At 37.7% G+C, this 19139-nt stretch overlaps 1 protein-coding gene across 1 annotated transcript in view; it reads right to left on the reverse strand.

Moving 5' to 3' along the window:
* Positions 1-1562: 1562 nt before the first annotated feature.
* Positions 1563-19139, reverse strand: part of LOC310888611 (nipped-B-like protein) — a 97819-nt gene continuing 80242 nt past the window's right edge. Inside the window, exons 28-42 of the mRNA XM_083815486.1 lie at positions 18140-18248; positions 17411-17547; positions 14550-14690; positions 14132-14225; positions 13867-14021; positions 13517-13607; positions 9463-9636; positions 8725-8915; positions 7982-8089; positions 6418-6618; positions 5876-6022; positions 4110-4405; positions 3609-3783; positions 3109-3294; positions 1563-2553 (exon numbers count right to left, since the gene is read on the reverse strand). Of these exons, the coding sequence (XP_083671612.1) occupies positions 2188-2553; positions 3109-3294; positions 3609-3783; positions 4110-4405; positions 5876-6022; positions 6418-6618; positions 7982-8089; positions 8725-8915; positions 9463-9636; positions 13517-13607; positions 13867-14021; positions 14132-14225; positions 14550-14690; positions 17411-17547; positions 18140-18248 (2571 nt within the window). The 3' untranslated portion in view covers positions 1563-2187. The remainder of the gene's footprint in view (positions 2554-3108; positions 3295-3608; positions 3784-4109; positions 4406-5875; positions 6023-6417; positions 6619-7981; positions 8090-8724; positions 8916-9462; positions 9637-13516; positions 13608-13866; positions 14022-14131; positions 14226-14549; positions 14691-17410; positions 17548-18139; positions 18249-19139) is intronic.

The raw sequence follows: 19139 nt of genomic DNA on the forward strand, positions 1-19139 counted from the left end.
AGATCCCATCAAGAAGCATATATGCTCCTCTCAACTTAGACAACTTTAGACATCTCGTTTCTATTTTTTAATTATATTTTTTTCTGATAATTTTATTTTAACAAATACCAAACAAATTAAAATTTATTAAAAACAAACAAACTTCTTTGCTATTGGGAAAGCCACATGACCAGGAAAAAAATGTTTATGATCACTGAAATATTTGTATTACCTATTAAAAATATGATGCTTTAATATAAATAGCATCAGAAATGTCTAACAGACTAGTGACACAACTTCATTTGAGACTGCAGATCTATATGAAATTCTTGTTTTTATCATTTGGAGTTTTCCCTTGAAGTATTTTCAACTTTCTACTAATAACATGTGACATGTCATACAACCCCTCTATTCTCAAAGTGAATATATGAAATTCCCACTATAAAAGCTGCTCCTGGCCCTGAGAAATACAGTATTTCATCATTTGCTACAAAACTGTTCTGCACCCTGAGCTGCAGGCACGACTTCTACTTCTCCCAAATTTATCAATACCTATCTTAGCTCAAGATGTAGACTTTTGTACAGTGAAGAAAACATCAACAGTGAAGAAAAAAGGTGGGAAAATATTTCTGTTCAGAAAAATTCCAGTGGTGAAACAGCAAAAAGGCGTTTCCCATAAGAACAATTACTAACTAGATTCTGAGGAGTTGTTAATCATTTCAGTTTAATGTTATTCCTGTACATTAAAATCTTTTGGAATATTGTTACTTTTACTCACAAATCAAATAACACATTAGAGTTCTGCCAGATAGTTTCATAAAAGCAATATCCTACCATAAATTAAATTTGTGAAAGAAAATAAACATGAAGAAAGATTTACTTATTGAGGAACATGTTTTATAGATAAATATACTGAAAACACAGCAGGGTTTAATATTCCCCTAAAAAGTAAGCTGGTTTAGATTTTTTGTAAAAAAAAAAAAAAAAAAAAAAGTCTAATATACAAACATTAAAAAAATAATTTGTGAAGGAATGTAACATAATTACCCAGATTTGTACCCATTCACTCCTCAGATACTGGTAGCTATCTCCTTTTGACATAAACCTTTATATATATTAACCCAGAGACATGCATATGTGGCCAGTTAGCCCAAGCAGAATAGTCATTCAGCTTTCCCAAAATTTAAACTATCATAAATTACCATTTGGACAGCATTAGAAAGAAATTGAAGCATACAAGGAATAAACTATAGTTTCTTTTTATATCAAAATGTACTCTTGAAAATGTGTTTGGCACAGTGCTAAATTATATAGTTAACACTAAATATTGCAGGATACAATAAAACCCTGGAGTTAACTTGTGTTTATATCCCTTAAGGGATAAAACTGAAGATACCAATTATTCAGAAATCAGCCTATACAAACTGTATAAACAATATCTTATGTCTTGAATTGAAAACCACTAATATAGTAAATATTACATAAAAGACTGCAAAATAATATAAATGGATTTAAACAGCTCTTTACAATAAGAAATTCAAATGGAAACAGACAAGTAACAAAGAGAAGTAAAAAAATTTATTGCAGTATTCATTCCACCAGATTTGCTGGGGATCCCTTTTCTTGTAGTATTTCACGGTGACCTAATACATCAAAATCTACATTTACAAAAACTCCTCCTGCAGATAGGTCAGAGATACTGCATGCTCCCCCCCCCCCTCCCCCCCCCCCCCCCCCCCACTTTTTTTTCCTTCAACAGAATAAATTATATATCCAGGAGGTTCTGCCATTTTACAGCCTGGAAAAACAATGCTTCCCTGGAAACTGGGCTAAGCTAAAGAAAGCCATCCGCTGCTAGGTTAAACTTCAAGAACACTTTATTAAGAACATTAACAGACTAATTTCCAACATTCACTTGTTTATTTTTTTAAACAGAAATTGTTTTTTTTTTTCAAGATATAAACATTTTTTTTGTTAAACTATAATACAGTGGGAGTAAAAATGAACTGAGAAGTTTCTGCTGCACAACAGCGAAGGAAGCTCCCACAAAAATGTTTACCAAACATTTCCTTCTTTTTTTTTTTTTTCCCTGTGTCCCAGGTCCCATTCTTACTCTTCATTTAACTGCTTGTTTGTTTCCAGAAAGTTGATATTTCAAGTTTTTGTGTTATTTCAATTCCTGCAAATTTGGCTGCATGTACAAATTCATTAGCTGGAAGTTCCATCCTTGGCAGCATACAGCGATCGTAAAGTCTGAACAACTTTATTAGTCAGCTTATTAGCACTCGTTAGAGCAATTTTTTTGTAAATAATGTCTGACTCTTTAATAGTGTCTACCCAAGGCACCAGTTTGCGGCCATCACGGCGCTTAGCCTCAGTCCAGGAGCCACTGTAGGAGCCTGCCATCCACTGAACACTGAAGCCATTGCTGGTTTTCTGTACTACTCTTGCAATTTGTGGTCGGTCTTTGTACTTTGGACAGCAAATAGCGATGACATCCATGACATCAACACTTTCATTCATCTGTGAAGCCAACTCCGTAGAGTCTGAATTTCGTTTTGACCTTCTCAATGACTAAAACATTGGGGGGGAAAAAAGACCAAGTGTTACACAAAAGAACTTTAGTGAAATTATTGCTTTTATTGTTTTTAATCCCTTGACGCCGGGAGTTGGGATTTCCCAGCACACATTCCATTGCCGGCAATGAGACGCACCGCGACCGCCAGCGCCAAGGGGTTAACATATCCTTGTAAAATCACATACTCTTAATTTGTACCCGTGTCTTTATCTCTTATTGATATATAAAATTATATATACACATGAATAATAAAGCTACATAAAAACTTGGCAACAATAAAAAGGATAACACACAGTACATTCCAAAGGAAAATTAATAACTTTTTATGCTGGATAAATCTCATTTTCTATTTTTTTTATTATTGTCTTTTCTGTTAAACTTTCTACAAAAGTTGTATAAATGGTTAAGTAGAGAATCTCTATCTACAAAATGCTTTCATGTGGATTACATTACTTGGTGTACATTTAATATAATAGACTGACATTTATAAGCACATAAAAATCATTTTACGTAATACGCTGCGAAATACGTTGACTCCTCCTCCGCCTCACCCCTGAAGTGCCTCCTCCTCTATCCTCCCCATCACTTTCATCATCCTCTGTCTCAGCTGCATTGTTTTTAGGGCTGCCTCCTCCAAGCAGCGAAGTAATTGCTTTGTTCCGAGCATTTGTGCTAGCTGACACCTCTCCATCTTCTTCGTCTTCATCAGGATCCAAATGTTCCATAAGGAGCTTAAACTATACATTAAAAAAAAAAAAAAAAGATTGGTCCACACTGTAACTTTAAAAATAACCACTGATATGACACTACATTAAATTAAATCAAATGGAAAGATAAGGAAACAGGGTAAAACGTATGGCAGACAACTTCAAGCTTGAACAGCTCATGTGTTCCTGAAAGAAAGTTGTGAGTTATCAGAATATCACATAAGATTACCAGGAACATAACATTTTGAAATGTTTGTCCAATTCATTAGCATCTACTTTCAAGTTTGTACTGTGTTAGCCAGTTTAAAAGAGTTTTAGATTTTCTGCTGAGCAACTTTACTTACATCTAAGTACTGTTTTACTATACTTCTCTTCACTTCTTCAGTGATCTTAGAATTAGCCATATCACTCCGCAGAAAATCCAGAGTTTGTTTTGGATGGAAATGCACTCCTGTCTTCCTGTTTATCGCTTTATCATAAACTTTTGCAGATTCAGATGGAGAATATTTCTGAATTTTACTGTTTAAAGAAAACAAGAAAGAAGAGTTTTTAAGGAAATTCTGAAATAATTTCAAGGAAAAGCTTTTAAAATCTTCAGTATAAGCAGTCATACTTTCATCATTTCATCTACAATAGACATCCTGATAATAAATTAATCATTGCTTTTTCTAAGACAAAGTTTCATTTTCATTACATTCAACTTGTTACATTTACGATTTTTCTCTTACACAAATCTATTGCTTAAACAATTAGTTACAATAACTTTTTTTAAAAACTTCCAAACTTAATCCTTACAAAGAACCCACTAAATTACAAGATCAGGCTATTATCTAAGCAATCCTTACCTATCAGAGAATCCACAGAGGTTCTTTAAATGCTGTTTCAGCATCAAAAGTAATAATATGCCTTGGGACACGTTTGCAAATTCAATTAAAGGAGCTGAATTTTCTGGTAAACATTTCATCACAGCATTTATATCATTTTCTTCATCAGAATCTGAATCAAAGTCTACTCGTTTCCGTAATCTCCGAGGCTTAGAAGCTTCCTCTTCACTTTCACTCTCACTACCACTGTTACTGTCACTCTCAGCCTCCTCGTCTGATGAAGGCTTTCTTTCCTTTTTTTTGTCTTTCACCATAGACTGTGACAGAGAGAAATTAACACGTTCCAAAATTAGGGTAAAGTAGCATCATGCCTGTTTCTAGAAAATCTTTCCAAAATCATCATTGGCTGAAATCAGCAAGAATTCCCTGAACAATAAAACAACAACAAATAATTCAGAACTCAATATTCAAAGATTAAAATTATTTATGGAAAAAAAGATGCTCAATTTACCCCCTGACCCTGACCCCCACCCCAAAATAACTGATCCAAAGACTACTTCCCCCCCCCCCCAAGTGGGTACAACAGAAGTAAGTGAAGCAACAAGTACTCCACTGGCACGTTATTCTTAAAAAGTTTTTCTTTTAGCAGTGCCAGAAAAATGCATTAGAAGGCAGAATACAATAAATCGGGAAGAAAATTCCATTTATATGTCACCTGGGTATAATTTTTGTACACTACATATATTTCCATAAGTACTTTGGTACAGACTAGTCCAAGCTCTTTTTAATCCTTGCCTCTGTTAAAACGTTATGATATTAATTACGCTGCTGAACAGAGAAACCCCAAGGGATCATACACAGTGCTACTAATAATCAGTTTTACTACTTTTAGAGCTACAGAATTTCACACTTGCATTATTACTGCACATACTATGATTTTTCATAACACAGAACTTAAGATGTCCCAGTCAGCATCTCATCCTTACTGTGCTGGGTGCTACACACTGGTGCCCAATCTGAAGAATCTGTCTTTTTCTAGCAGATTAAAAATCAACTTTGGTGGGGTGAGAACACAAAGCAGTGTACTTTCCAGGCATCAACTCTGACTTGTAATTAGTATCAGATTGGAAATTCTTGGAATGGGTTTGCTTCTTAACAGCTTGGACCTTTTATCATTAAAGTTGTCCAGGAAATGAAGAAGCCTGAGAAATAGAGGCCTTTTTCTTACAGGGTTGTGTATTGCCGTAACAACAGGTACTATACCATGACCGGGGTTCTTATATACCACCATATGAAATGAAATACCGCACACTTTTCTTGCAGTAAACAATGCATTTAAAGTCTCTCAGGTGACACACATGCAACTACCATCAGCTACTTGAGAACAAAAAGAATTAAACAGCAAACTGGATTTTATTATTAAAACCACCACAATAAACCAATATTTCATGATGATTCCAGGTTCATGTACTTCCAGATGCATGCAATTTATTACTATTCAGAAATATTAGGAAATGATAGGTATTTAATATTGAGATCTTAACATTTTTCTTTCTTTTTTAATAACGTAAGCAGAAATGTAAGGAAAGGTTTTTAATTAGCGTCTTCCAAATCCAGGCCAGAACAAAGAGGGTTATTTGTTTGTTTGTTTTTTAACTACTGGTTACAAAGTAATGCTGCTCATCCATATCATAATAATGGTACTGTACTCACTGAAAAATTGACCAAATTATAGAGAAGCTTATGTTGCCACAATAATAAATATAGTAAACTATAAAGGCACATACCTCTTTAAATGACTGTAGTAGGTTGCTACCAGAAACTGATAGTGTAATGTCTATATGATGCATTATAAACAGTGGCTCTTCCTGTGTTTGATAAGGAAAACATGCTAGATTGTCTGCTATGTACAAGAGCATATTCACCTCTGTTTTCTGGAAATTAAGAATAAATACAAAATTATAAGCGTACCTATAAATACATTGGATTTATACTCTTATCATATGTTCCTAACAGTCTAGAGCAAAAAAAACATAACAAATTTTATTTTAGATATCTTCCACCTGACTCTAAAGAACATACGTAAAATTTAGCCATAACTGAAGATACATTATTTTTGATCAATCCAAACTGGGTATATAGAAAGATATAGAATGATGCAAAAATAACAAATATTATATATGTAAATACCTCATATTACAAAGCAAAACAAAACACAATAGGGAAACAAAGTTATCAATATGTCATAAAAATACATTGTGAAAGGAGAATTTAAGCTTGTACTGCTATATTTGAATTTCTTTTGAAGTGAAAGAAATGTGATGCTTACTGCAGTATCATCAAAGAGGTTGAGTAAAGAAATTAAAAATGCTCGTCTGTGTTGACGGTTTCCTCGAATCAGAGAGTATAGGTGTGAACACAATGCACTGGATGATTCATCGTGTCTAAAACCTCTTACAGGATCCTTTGGGCAGGTATTGATCGCCTGTTGCACCTGGTAAGACATCTTCATACCAGCCACTGCTTTCATCTGAAAAGTATTTATTTTTATTTAAACCATTGCTTTCAAGCAGTAAAACCGAAACACATAATATATTTTTTTGCAGTGGAAAATTAAACAAATGCCTGTTAACAGAAACTAACTTTTTTTTTTAAGCTTATTTCCTTTTAAGTGGCTGCTCATCTGAAGTTGAACTTTCAAACATGCACTGCAGTGATACTACCTCTTGAGTCGGCAAACATTAAAACAGAATTTGTGGCAGAGATCAAAATGTCTTGTGAACTGCTTTCACCATTCATTCTATGTTAGAAACATATACAGCTAATCTATTTACCAACTGCAGCCAGGTATTTCAACTTAAACTACTTTCAAGAATACTGAAATGTTCATACATGAACGGAATATTTTACCAAATGTGTATGCTTATGTCAGCTATAGTGAAACCAATACTGAGTCCATATTAGTGCAAAATAACCAACAAAAAATGAGATTTTTATTTTTTTTTTATTTTTTGCAGATATCCTAGAATTTCCAGCTGATTTTACTTACTTCAAGGCTGCTGTTGAAATTTCAGAACAGAATGAATCCTTACCTAGGCTGCATATCCAACTCTCCTCATACCACCTCTGCTTTTGTTCAGTATAGCTATCTCCTCACGTATACATTGATTTAAATCAGAGCTGCCTACAGAGCAAATCTCCTCTGACAGCCTTTACCTATTGCATTAGGTATATTTGGATACCATGAATAGTACAAAGCTCCAATTTCAGTGGAATACAAAACAAATTTGGGAACTTCCATAATGTAGTACACATGTTGAACCAAGAATGGGATCTTCTGTGATAAGGTAAAGGTTCTGCAGTGCCGTTTCAGATCTTAAACAGAACTAATAGCACTATGCCACAACTCCACAAGTCCTCACTTAGCCCTCAGATTTTCCTTTAGCAAGATCCCCCAGTTCTAAACAACTTCCTATGCTCCTTCAGCTCAGATTACAATTCATAAAGCCTCAATACCCTAAAATCCTATTTTGAACAATGTGTTCTTTTCCCTAGTCTACTGATATAGGTAAGTTGTTGCTAAACATTATGAAACACCTGTCCTTATCTCTTATCAAATAAATGCTCGTGTACTATTCACTGTGCAAAACATTGTGAATTATAAATTAAAGACAATTTTAGACTGGAAGAGATGCTTCAAATTATTACATCCTATTACATTCTTTCTATTTCTAACAACAGAAATCTCTGATCGGGGAAAGAGTCAGGATCTTCTTTACAACTGCTTATAGTTAATTTGTTACTTGATACTATTTTTCTGCAGCTGAGGCATATTCAAGTGTTAAACTATCAGCAAACAGTATTCTGTAAAATTTTAATTTAGAATTACTTACATGAATGAACCCAGCATATTTTTTGTCTATTTCCACCAACTGCTGGTCAGCTTTGTTTCTCATAGAGGGCTCTGGATCTGTGCCCATAGCAATTAAGTATGGCACGCACTTGAAAAAAAAAATGAAATAATTATTCAGAGTCATTGTACCACCTCTTTCTCACTCTTTGTTCTTCCATTGTTCTTCCAGTCAGAACACTGTTGTTCTTGTATTCTGACTACTGCAGGAACTAGAATAGGAAACTCTATGCAACTTAACCACCTGACTACTTTTTGCAAGCACATAGTACAATATACAAGAAAGACCAGCATTACAAATAATGGTAGAAGTTGTGCAAGGTTTCAGGTAGCATTCCTATTTCTCTCAAACTCGAAAGTCAATTTACAGTACAAAAAATGTCATTTAAAAAAAAACAAAAAACAAGCACACAACTTATGACTGAACATGCATGATGGGTGCAGCATTAAAAATAATTAAAAAAATATTATGTAAGCAAAGAATAATGGATGAGGACTGAAGACAGTTCTGACATTGGCTCTGGAATTTCATAGTGTTTGGAGGATATGGGGATTGAGGTGGGGACAAGCTAACACAGTTTCCAGTATAAAGAATCAAAGGAAGGAAAAGGCCTGGCATACACCTGAAATTTATACTTATACCAGAAAAGTAATACTATCCAGTGTCCCCCCCAAAATACTATCCCCCCCCCCCCCCCCCCCCCCCAAAAAAAAAGCCTACCATACCTGAACAGGATGGATGAGACCCTGGTTTAATGTCAGTGCAATGACGTTTAGAGCAAAGTGGCGTACACTGGACTGGGTATGAAAGAAAGCCTCAAGGACCTGTTTGAGATATAGTTGCATGATGGAACTACTCATCCCTGAGGAAATATCACCCATTTCCTTCAGGTCTTCCTGTTTTGCTACTTTTTTCCCTGTAAAAAGGACAAAAACAATAACACTCACCACAGTATAATCATTTACTTCGCCATTAGTTGATGCATACTGATCTTTAAGCTTTACAATATATACACATTTCAGCTGTCTTAGAATGTGTTTATGATCTCATGAAATGTAGAACAATCTGATGGTAAATATTCAAGAAAACTAGAGACATGACCTTAATTATACTCTTGTTCCTTAAAAAAAGTTTTTAATCTAATTTTTTTCTTATTATTTCTTATTTTGTATCTGCAAATTAACCTTAGAGAAGATTTTGATGAAAAGCATTACTACCATCATTACAGCAATTATGTATTCTGGATTGCTTCCAGAATTTATACATTTTGAAAGTTAATAATAACCTACACTTCTCAATACACCTATGCACATAATGGTTTTTGAAAATTCTCCTAGGATACTTTGTGTACAGTATTATTGATAGATAACAACCTTAAGTGATTCGGTTCACATATATAATAACTGTATGAAAAAAAGTTAGATTTTGAATGCCTCATTAGCACAGAAGAATTTAACACTTACACTCTCTGTCTGCCTGCTGCATACGTGTATCCTCCTCTTGCAAGTAGGTCTGGAGGTTTTTTAACACCTGGATTTTTAAGTTTACTGAACAGTTCTTATCTGAAAGAATGCTGTTGTACAGAGTCTTTACTTCCTGTTCGAACATTAAGCTTGGGTGCTGTATAAATGCAAATCCTAAGGGGGGGGGGGGGGGGGGGGGGGGGAAGAGGAAATATTCCACATTATCATCTAGAAATTATATTTCTTTTTTTAAGTCTTGTTTCAAAATACAGGTATGAAATTTATCCCCTCCCAATTCCTACAACAGCATAGCTTTTTCTAATCCAAACAGTATTGCTTTTTCATATGGACACCATCCAAAAATTATAAGGAGTTCTATCAGCCATGAAAGCAATACTCTTGATAAAGACAGGGTGCTGACCTAGGGAAGCTGCAGTAAGAAGAGTCATACAGGTCTGGAAGCACATCCAGTGTAGTGGTCAGTATCTGAATAATTAGGAGCTCTCCAAGGAACCATCAAGGAACAAAAATCAAAATGTTATATCCTCGACTTGCCTTGCAGGTACACATTGGGAAGAGAACCATAATCAGACCTTAAAAGACTTACGGTTAAGCTTAATCATATAATCCTAGAATCATTAAGGTTGAAAAGACCTCCAAGATCATCTGGTCCAACCATCACCCTACTACCCCGATGTCACCCACTAAACCATGTCCCTAAGCATCAAGTCCAATCACTCCTTAAACACCCCCCAGGGATGGTGACTCCACCACCTCCCTGGGCAATCCCTTGCAATGCCTGGCTACTCTTTCTGAGAAGAAATGTCTCCTAATTTCCAACCTAAACCTACCCAGCACAAGCTGAGGCTATTCCCTCTAGTCCTATCGCTGCTTATCTGTGAGAAGAGGCTGACCCCCAGCTCCCCACAACTTCCTTTCAGGTAGTTAGAGAGAGCAATAAGGTCTCCCCTGAGCCTCCTCTTCTCCAGACTCAACAACCCCAGCTCCCTCAGACGCTCCTCATAGGACTTGTGTTCCAGACCCTTCACCGGCTACATAGCCCTTCTCTGGACAGACACGTTCCAGGGCCTCAATGTCCTTCTTCTACTGAGGGGCCCAAAGCTGAACACAGTACTCGAGGTAAGGCCTCACCAGAGCAGAGTACAGGGGGATGGTCACCTCCCTGGTCCTGCTGGCTACGCTATTCCAGAGACAAGCCAGGATGCCGTTGGCCTTCTTGGTCACCTGGGCACACTGCTGGCTCCTGTTCAGGCGAGCATCAATCAGCACCCCCAGATCCCTTTCCTCTGCACAGCTTTCCAGCCACTCTGCCCCAAGCTTGTAGCGCTGCATGGGGTTGTTGTGGCCAAAGTGCAGGACCCGGCACTTAGCCATGTTGAACCTCATCCCATTGGCCTCTGCCCATTGACCCAACCTGTCCAGGTCCCTCTGCAGGTTCTTCCTACCCTCCGACAGCTAGACACTTTCCCTCAACTTGGTGTCGTCTGCAAACTTGCTGAGGGTGCACTCAATTCCCTCATCCAAGTCATCAATAAAGATATTAAAGAGGATGGGCCCCAACACCGACCCCTGGGGAACACCACTGGTGACCAATCGCCAGCTGGATTTCACTCTGTTCACTGCTACTCTCAGGGCCCGGCTGTCCAGCCAGTTTTTAACCCAGCCAAGAGCGTAGCTGTCCAAGCCATGGGCTGCCAGCTTCTCCAGGAGAATACTGTGGGAGACCGTGTCAAAGGCCTTGCTGAGGTCTTGGTAGACTACATCAACAGCCTTTCCCTCATCCACCAGGCGGGTCACCCGGTCATAGAAGGAGATGAGGTAGTCAGGCAGAACTTGCCTTTCATGAACCCATGCTGACTGGGCCTGATCCCCCGGTTGTCCCGCAGACGCTGTGTGATTGCGTTCAAGATGACCTGTTCCATCACCTTTCCTGGCACCGAAGTCAGGCTGACAGGCCTGTAGTTCCCCGGGTCCTCCTTACGACCCTTATTTTAGCTGGGCGTCACATTAGCAAGTCTCCAGCCATCTCGGACCTCTCCGGATGACCATGACCGCTGATAGATGACGGAAAGTGGACCAGCAATCACATCCGCCAGCTCCCTCAGCACCCTCGGGTGAATCCCATCTGGCCCCATGGACTTGTGACAGTCCAGGTGGAGCAGCAGGTCTCTAACTGTTTCCACCTGAATTGTGGGGTGGTTCTTCTGTTCCCCGTCCAAGACTTCCAGGTCGGGAGGCTGAGTACCCCAAGGATAAGTGGTCTGGCTAGTAAAGACAGACGTAAAGAAGGCATTAAGAACCTCAGCCTTTTCCTTATCCTCTGTAGACATGTTCCCCCCTGCGTCCATTAAAAATGGAGATTCTTCTTGGCCCTCCTTTTGCTGTTAATATATTTATAAAAACATTTTTTGTTACCCTTAACTATAGTGGCCAGGTTCCCTCAACAGGAGTGACACATCCCAAAGCAAAGGCTAAGCCTGTTAAGTGTCCTTACCGAAAGGACACACAAATAATTACTGATAGGAAAATACGCATTCTTCACGCAACACCTTTATTTTGCATAAACATGGAAATAGCTTGCTAGTTCTTTTCACCTTATTGCTTCATACAAATGTTGAATGATTTGACAACTTGGCTCAGTTACCAGCCTGTAAGGTAGAATTTTGCCCTGTCTACCACATGTCCACACATACAACAGCTAACCCCAAAATAGAACCAGTATGTAGATGAGATCAATATATCACTTAAAACAGTTTTCTGAGGTTTAAAATAAAGACCGAGGTGCTTACAGGCAGAGGAAGAAAAATCTGAAAAAAAAAAAAAAAACTACTGATAGGCACCCCCACCTTCTCCCCTTCCCCCAAACTGATCAGAGTTCAGTCTCTAAGTTAGCAACATTGTTGGCTAATGCAATATTGTCAACGTCCATGAGTAAAGTAATTATGCCTATGGTTAGCATGGTAGCCCATGTCCCATGTGCAATATCCTGTACAGGACAATTAAATTTGACTAAACTACAGGAAGTGTTGTGCACCTTGATGCAATGCCTAGAAAAACTCCAGTTAGTCCAGAACACCATGGCATTGCTCCTGCAAATGAGACAACTCTAAAGCCATTAATTCTGCTCAGCTGTCTGAAATGGATTCTCACAGAATTTCAAATCAAGATTAAGTCTTGGTTCTTATTCTCAGAGCCCTTACTAGTCATCTAAAAAGCCACCAAAACAGCAGCATAAGAAGGCAAATTATTGCCCATAGTTAAACTATAGCTTACAGTTAAATTATAGCACGCTCACACACACGAGAGAACTTTCTTTAGAGCAAGCCATAACCATGAACTGAACTCTTCCAGAAACCAAGGCCTATCTGCCCAAACAAGGTTCTCTCACAAGTACAGATTCTGTCCTTGAGCAGAAGACAAATGTGATACAAATCACTCAATGGCAGTTCATGCATTACTGCAAGTCACTGAGATACCACACTAATGCCTTCAGATAACGAATCTATTTAAAATTGAAATACAGTCAAAATCCTAAAAAAAAAACAGTGATATTTAGGCTATGTCATCATCTCAATGTCTAGTGAAATCTCACAGAACAACCCCCAGTTGTTACAAACTGCCATAATTCCCTTAACTCCTGCAGAAGATCTGGCCCTTCACTTAGAATGCTCAAGATTTTTCCAGCCCTTTTTCTAGTTATTCTTTAACCATACCTTGAGGACTGAAAAAAAAAAAAAACCACACAAGATTTGGAGCTAAAAATACTTGCATCTCCATTGCTTTTGAAATCCACTGCTTTTTAAAACTTGGACACGCATCGAAAAGGCATTCGCTGTCAAAAGCATCCACTCTACTGCAGAAGTATACAATTAGCATCCCTTTGACTTCATTTCTCTAGCAATTTCTCAAATAAAACATGTAGTGAAGTTTGATTTTAAATAAACTCCCTGCCACTACATAAATACATAAATTCCTGCTAGAATGCATAGATGTTTACTATAGCAGAATAATAAAAATTATTAATATTTCTTACCCAGGCCAATAATGGCTTTTGTCTGTACTTCTTCATCTGAATGCTTTGTAAAATACATCAGCAGTTCAAGTACTTTATCCTTAATGTTAACCTGAGTAAATTACAACAAAAATGACAACTGTTTGAGGATGAAACAGATGCTTTTAATCTCTTATGAAAACCATGAATATCAAAAAGAAAAGAGAAACACAGTCTTACTACATGGCCTTTGCACATATTTACAGACCAAAAAACATCCTTCTATGCATTATGAAAAAACAGCATTGAGCAACTAGGAATACTGTGCTTTCAAATAAAAGTGGAACATTCAATATACATAAGACTTGGAGAGTAAATACAAATTATTTTACCTTACTGTTGCCCTTAAAATCTTCCTGATCAAAATCAAAATGCCGACATAGAGCTCCAACAGTGAAAAGTGATCTAAGGAGTGCTGGTTTATTGGCAGTAAGTATTGTACTGTTGGGGTCTTCTTGGTGTTGACTTTTTAATTTTGAAAGCGCACCTACAGTAAGATAAAATGTTTAATGACAGTATTTAAACATGGTGCATCCCTAAGACTTGTAGCCAAAACTGAAAAGTGAAACTTACACGTTGTGCCTTGACTTTACTTACCATAGTATCTATTAAAACAGGCCCACACAAATTTATAGTTCTGAGTGACTTTATTCACAATAGCGCCAAGACAGCTCACACAATGCTGAACAACCTAGGAGCAAGAGAGAACAAATGAATTACATACTTAGAAATTAAAATCGAGATTTTTGTGGAGATATGTAGAACTAAAACAAACACTCTAGCAGTCTATCTCCTAGACTGCTTTGAAAACCTGCCCAAAGTCATAATCATTAAAATATAGCAACAACACGTACAAACTCCAGTAAACCAAGAACATTGTTTTTTTCATGGCTCATCGGTCCTATGACCAGCATAAGCAACTTCATAATGAAGATAGACTTCCATTAAATCAAAACCATGTATTTCACAACATAAAATTGAATCAACAACTGAATATTAGCAATTAAAATCTTACCGTCATGCCGTATTTGATGATGAGTTTCATGAGGTCTTCCTCAATAGTGGCAAGGAAGGTCTCACTTGGGTGCTCCATTAGTGGCACTACAAGCTCTAAGATTTTTGCAACATTGCAGATCACCATGAAATCATTCTGGGTCTGAAACAAGAGTGTTTACAGCATTTAACATTTCTGTATATGTTACCTATAAACTGTCTATAACTGTTATTAATATGCACTGATATACACAAAATCCCAGCTCTTATGTAAGATATCACTGAGGTATTTAGTAAAGATTTAGAATGCTATTCATATAGTTTACATATGATATTAAATTACTTATTATTATGAAAGCTAGTTCTTGTTTTTTATGGAACCTCCAGAAATAAAAAAATCTGTAGAAGCAGAATTTCACCTTTCATCAAGGCTGTGTGCACACCTGAAAACTTTTGATCCTGATAATTTTATTATATATATATATATATATTTAAAGAGTCCTACAACAAATCTACAGAATGCTTCTTGATGCACACTAGAGAACACACAACACCTGGCAACAGGTATCAGCAACAAATGAAGTTGTGCTATGGCTGAATGTGGCTTAAACAAAATAGACAATAATGTGCACTAATATGGAAATTACAATTAAAACGATTACTAGTTTGCATAATTATGAATTTATATATATTGTGAGAAATCTATAGAAAACATTTCTTATATTTAAATATATACATCCTGATACAAATGGACTTTTTTTGACAAATCAGGCTCACTGATCACGATAGGATAATTCCCATATGCTACGCTCAAGCTATTTAACATATTCAAGTTGACAGTGGTGAATTTATTCTACAGTTCATCTCAACCTGTGTAACAAAAGCGATGTAAGCCACTAAAGAGATGTTGCAGCAAGTAAATAATCAGATACCCCTTTCCCATACTGTTAGTCAGGAAACAGCTCTAAAAGAAAATCTGCTGGAGATGTGCCTAGAGAGTGCTCCAGGACCGAATCCAGAAAATCATAGAATCATAGAATATCCCGAGGTGGAAGGGACCCATAAGGATCATCGAGTCCAACTCCTGGCTCCACACAGGTCTACCCAAAAATTCAGACCATATGACTAAGAGCACAGTCCAAATGCTTCTTAAATTCCGACAGGCTTGGTGCCGTGACTATGTCCCTGAGGAGCCTGTTCCAGTGCAAAACCCTCTCAGTGAAGAACCTCTTCCTGATATCCAACCTGAACCTCCCCTGTCGCAGCTTGACACCATTCCCTTGGGTCCTATCACTGGTGATTAAGGAGAATAGGTCAGCGCCTGCCCCTCCACTCCCTCTCGCAAGGAAGCTGTAGACTGCGATGAGGTCTCCCCTCAGCCTCCTCTTGTCCAGGCTGAACAGGCCAAGTGACCTCAGCTGCTCCTCATACGTCTTCCCCTCTTTTCATCCCAATCCAAAACATAGCACCCTACCAGGTACTAGGAGGAAAATTATTCTAGCTGAAACCAGGACACCGTGCTTGATGCACCCCAGGATACGGTTGGCCCTCCTGGCTGCCAGGGCACACTGCTGGCTCATATTCAACTTGCTGTCAACCACAACCCCCAGATCCCTCTCTGCGGGGCTGCTCTCCAGCGTCTCGTCGCCCAGTCTGTACGTATAGCCAGGGTTGCCCCGTCCCAGGCGCAGGACCTGGCACTTGCTCTTGTTAAACTTCATGCGGTTGGTGATCGCCCAGCTCTCCAATCTGTCCAGATCTCTCTGCAAGGCCTTTCCACCCTCAGCAGAGTCCACAACTCCTCCAAGTTTGGTGTCGTCGGCAAACTTACTCAAAATACCTTCAAGTCCTACATCCAAATCTTTTATAAAAACATTGAAGAGAACTGGCCCTAAAATGGAGCTTTGGGGGACCCCACTAGTGACTGGCCACCAGCCTGATGCGGACCCATTTTCCACAACCCTTTGAGCCCTGCCCGTCAGCCAATTGCTCACCCATCGTATGATGTTTTTGTTTAGCTGTATGCTGGACATTTTATCCAGTAGGATCCTATGGGAAACTGTGTCAAAGTGCTAGGATATACCTACAGGCTCACCTGATAACAAGTACTCTCAAAGCTGTCCTTCCCTGGGCAGCTGACCTAATTCAATAAAGTGCTGCCACCCACTCAGCCATGCTCTTTTTTTAGCCATGGCTGCATGATCTGCTTTGCTCCTTCTGCCAGATAAAGGATTTATCACAACCTTCACTGAGACAACTGTGCTACTCAAAGTAACAAAAAGCTCCACAATGTTTCAGAGGAGGGGGAGGCACTTTACTGGAGCGCGTGGTTTAGCATTATAGCTCTCTATTATTTTTGAGAGGTAAACTGTCTTATGGGGGGCACAAAAAACCTGCATAAGTGGAAGCTAGGGAAGGCAGAGAGGTGCTGAAGAGGACAGAGCAGGACATTTTCCTTCTGATACATTTACTATACATGAAATCATCCTGTCTCATGGAACCATACATTTAGTCTTAATATTCATAAGTTAAGTCTTACCTACTTTTAAGAATGTGACTGCAAAACAAAAAAATTTAAGGAATGATTTTGTAACAGGTGAAAAAGTGGTTTTCAGTCCTCAAGGGAAAGAGGCAGTAGAGGTTTCAATTTCATTTGGCTGTAAAACGTGGAGGTAGATGATGAGGAACAGCATCTTAGAAGCTACAGAGATCATACTAGAGGACCTAGTACCTTTAGAAGATATGATGTTCGTGAAATAGAAACACAATTTTATTTCTCTTTTCCTACCTTCAATTTCATTAAGCATGCAAGACAGCCGTTTATTTCTATGCTTAATTACCTTGGGGAAAAACAAGGCTAATATTCTTATTTTCTCTACTTACACTACATTTAGTGGTGAGGTATGGCTGCATGGTCATGGCATGTTTGACCATTAGCTGGGGCCTGATTTTGCTGAATAAGTACAAAGTGGTTATGCAAGCAACCAAGCGACCAGAATTCACGCCTTTGTTGTCGGAATCTGCAAAAATTAGAAAATACACAAAAGATATTAGATCTAAGCACTGTTTGATCAATTAAAAACATATGGCCTAAGTATCATATGAATATCTTTCATGACATATCTTTCAAGATCAGTACAGAATATTCTTGTATATTCTTATTAGATAAGAGCATTAGAGATGAGAACATAATGTTCTCATAACAAAATATGTGAAATAAGAAGCAGAGATGCTTCAAAGACATTAGTATTTTTTAAATATTTTCTGTATACAGAACATTGGCCCAGCCAATGATTCCTATTACAACCGTGGAACATATTAAGGCAAATAGAGCATTTCATATTTGTTTTGGTTTTAGTGATCTAAAAGTTTTAACAAATTATTTTAAAAGTAGTTCTGTTATTGTGGTTAACTAAAGAAAACTTAGGGAAGCTTTATTATGATGCAGTGCTCAAAAGTTCATAATGGACTGAAATGCAATAATTCACTATCACTGGTTTTGTGATAGGAATTCTGTAACAGTAACTTTTCATGATAGTAATTTTAACAACCACTGTTAACCTATTATAAAAATTCAAAGCAATTTAGCTACTGGATTCTAAATAGTATTACCTGATAAAGATTCCTCGTATTTAATGATGTGCTCCACCAAATTGTCAACAAGTTGAGTACAGGCTTTCTTCACGGTTTTATATGAGGCATCCTCTTCTGACTTCAACAGCTATAGCAGATGAAAGAGAAAACAATTTAGTAGTAAGGATGCATTGATGCATTAATTTACACCGGATACATACCGGTTTTATAATAATTACTACAGGTACACAAGGATTTTGCATTACAAAAGAATCTCTATTTTCTCCATAAAAGCTACACTGTGAAGAAAAAATTAAAGGAAGTTAAAAACAATCAAAATGCTAGAGAATTAAAGAAAAATGAACCGCAACAAAAGAACAGAAGACAGCAGTTCTACTGATTTTTGCACTGGGATGAAAGTTAACTTTGTGCTTCATGAAATTATGAGGAAAACAATAATCTAGAAATACTTGCTACCAGTAAGTAATAGAAGGCTTTTAAAAATGCTTAAGAAAAAAGTGCAAAGGCAAAAAGAATGTTTTTGACATTATGCAAAAGAAAAAAATCAAACTAAGATGAAACATTTTTATGAACACTGTAATCAGTTTGAGCCTTCTTTTGTATGAAAAAAAATTGGGGACTGAAATTATGTCCCTGAAGATGCTTTAATATCTAACAAGAATTGAAGTCATACTGTAGCCTTTTCTTCAGTGCAGGCATTAATCATAGAACCACAGAATGGCTTGAGATGGAAGGGACCTTAAAGATCATCTAGTTCCAACCCACCCTGCCAGGGGGCAGGGATGCCACCCACTAGATCAGGTTGCCCAGAGCCTCATCCAACCTGGTCTTGAACCTTTGCAGGGATGGGGCATCCACAACTTCTCTGGGCAACCTGTTCCAGTGCCTCACCACCCTCTGAGTGAAGAATTTCCTCCTAACCTCTAATCTAAATCTCCCTTCTTTTAGTTTAAAACCATTCCCCCTTGTCATTCGTTATCTGCCCCGTTATCCCCCATTATCTGCCCAAGCAAAAAGT

Source organism: Anser anser, assembly GCF_964211835.1.
Source record: "Anser anser genome assembly, chromosome: W".
Lineage (NCBI taxonomy): Eukaryota > Metazoa > Chordata > Aves > Anseriformes > Anatidae > Anser > Anser anser.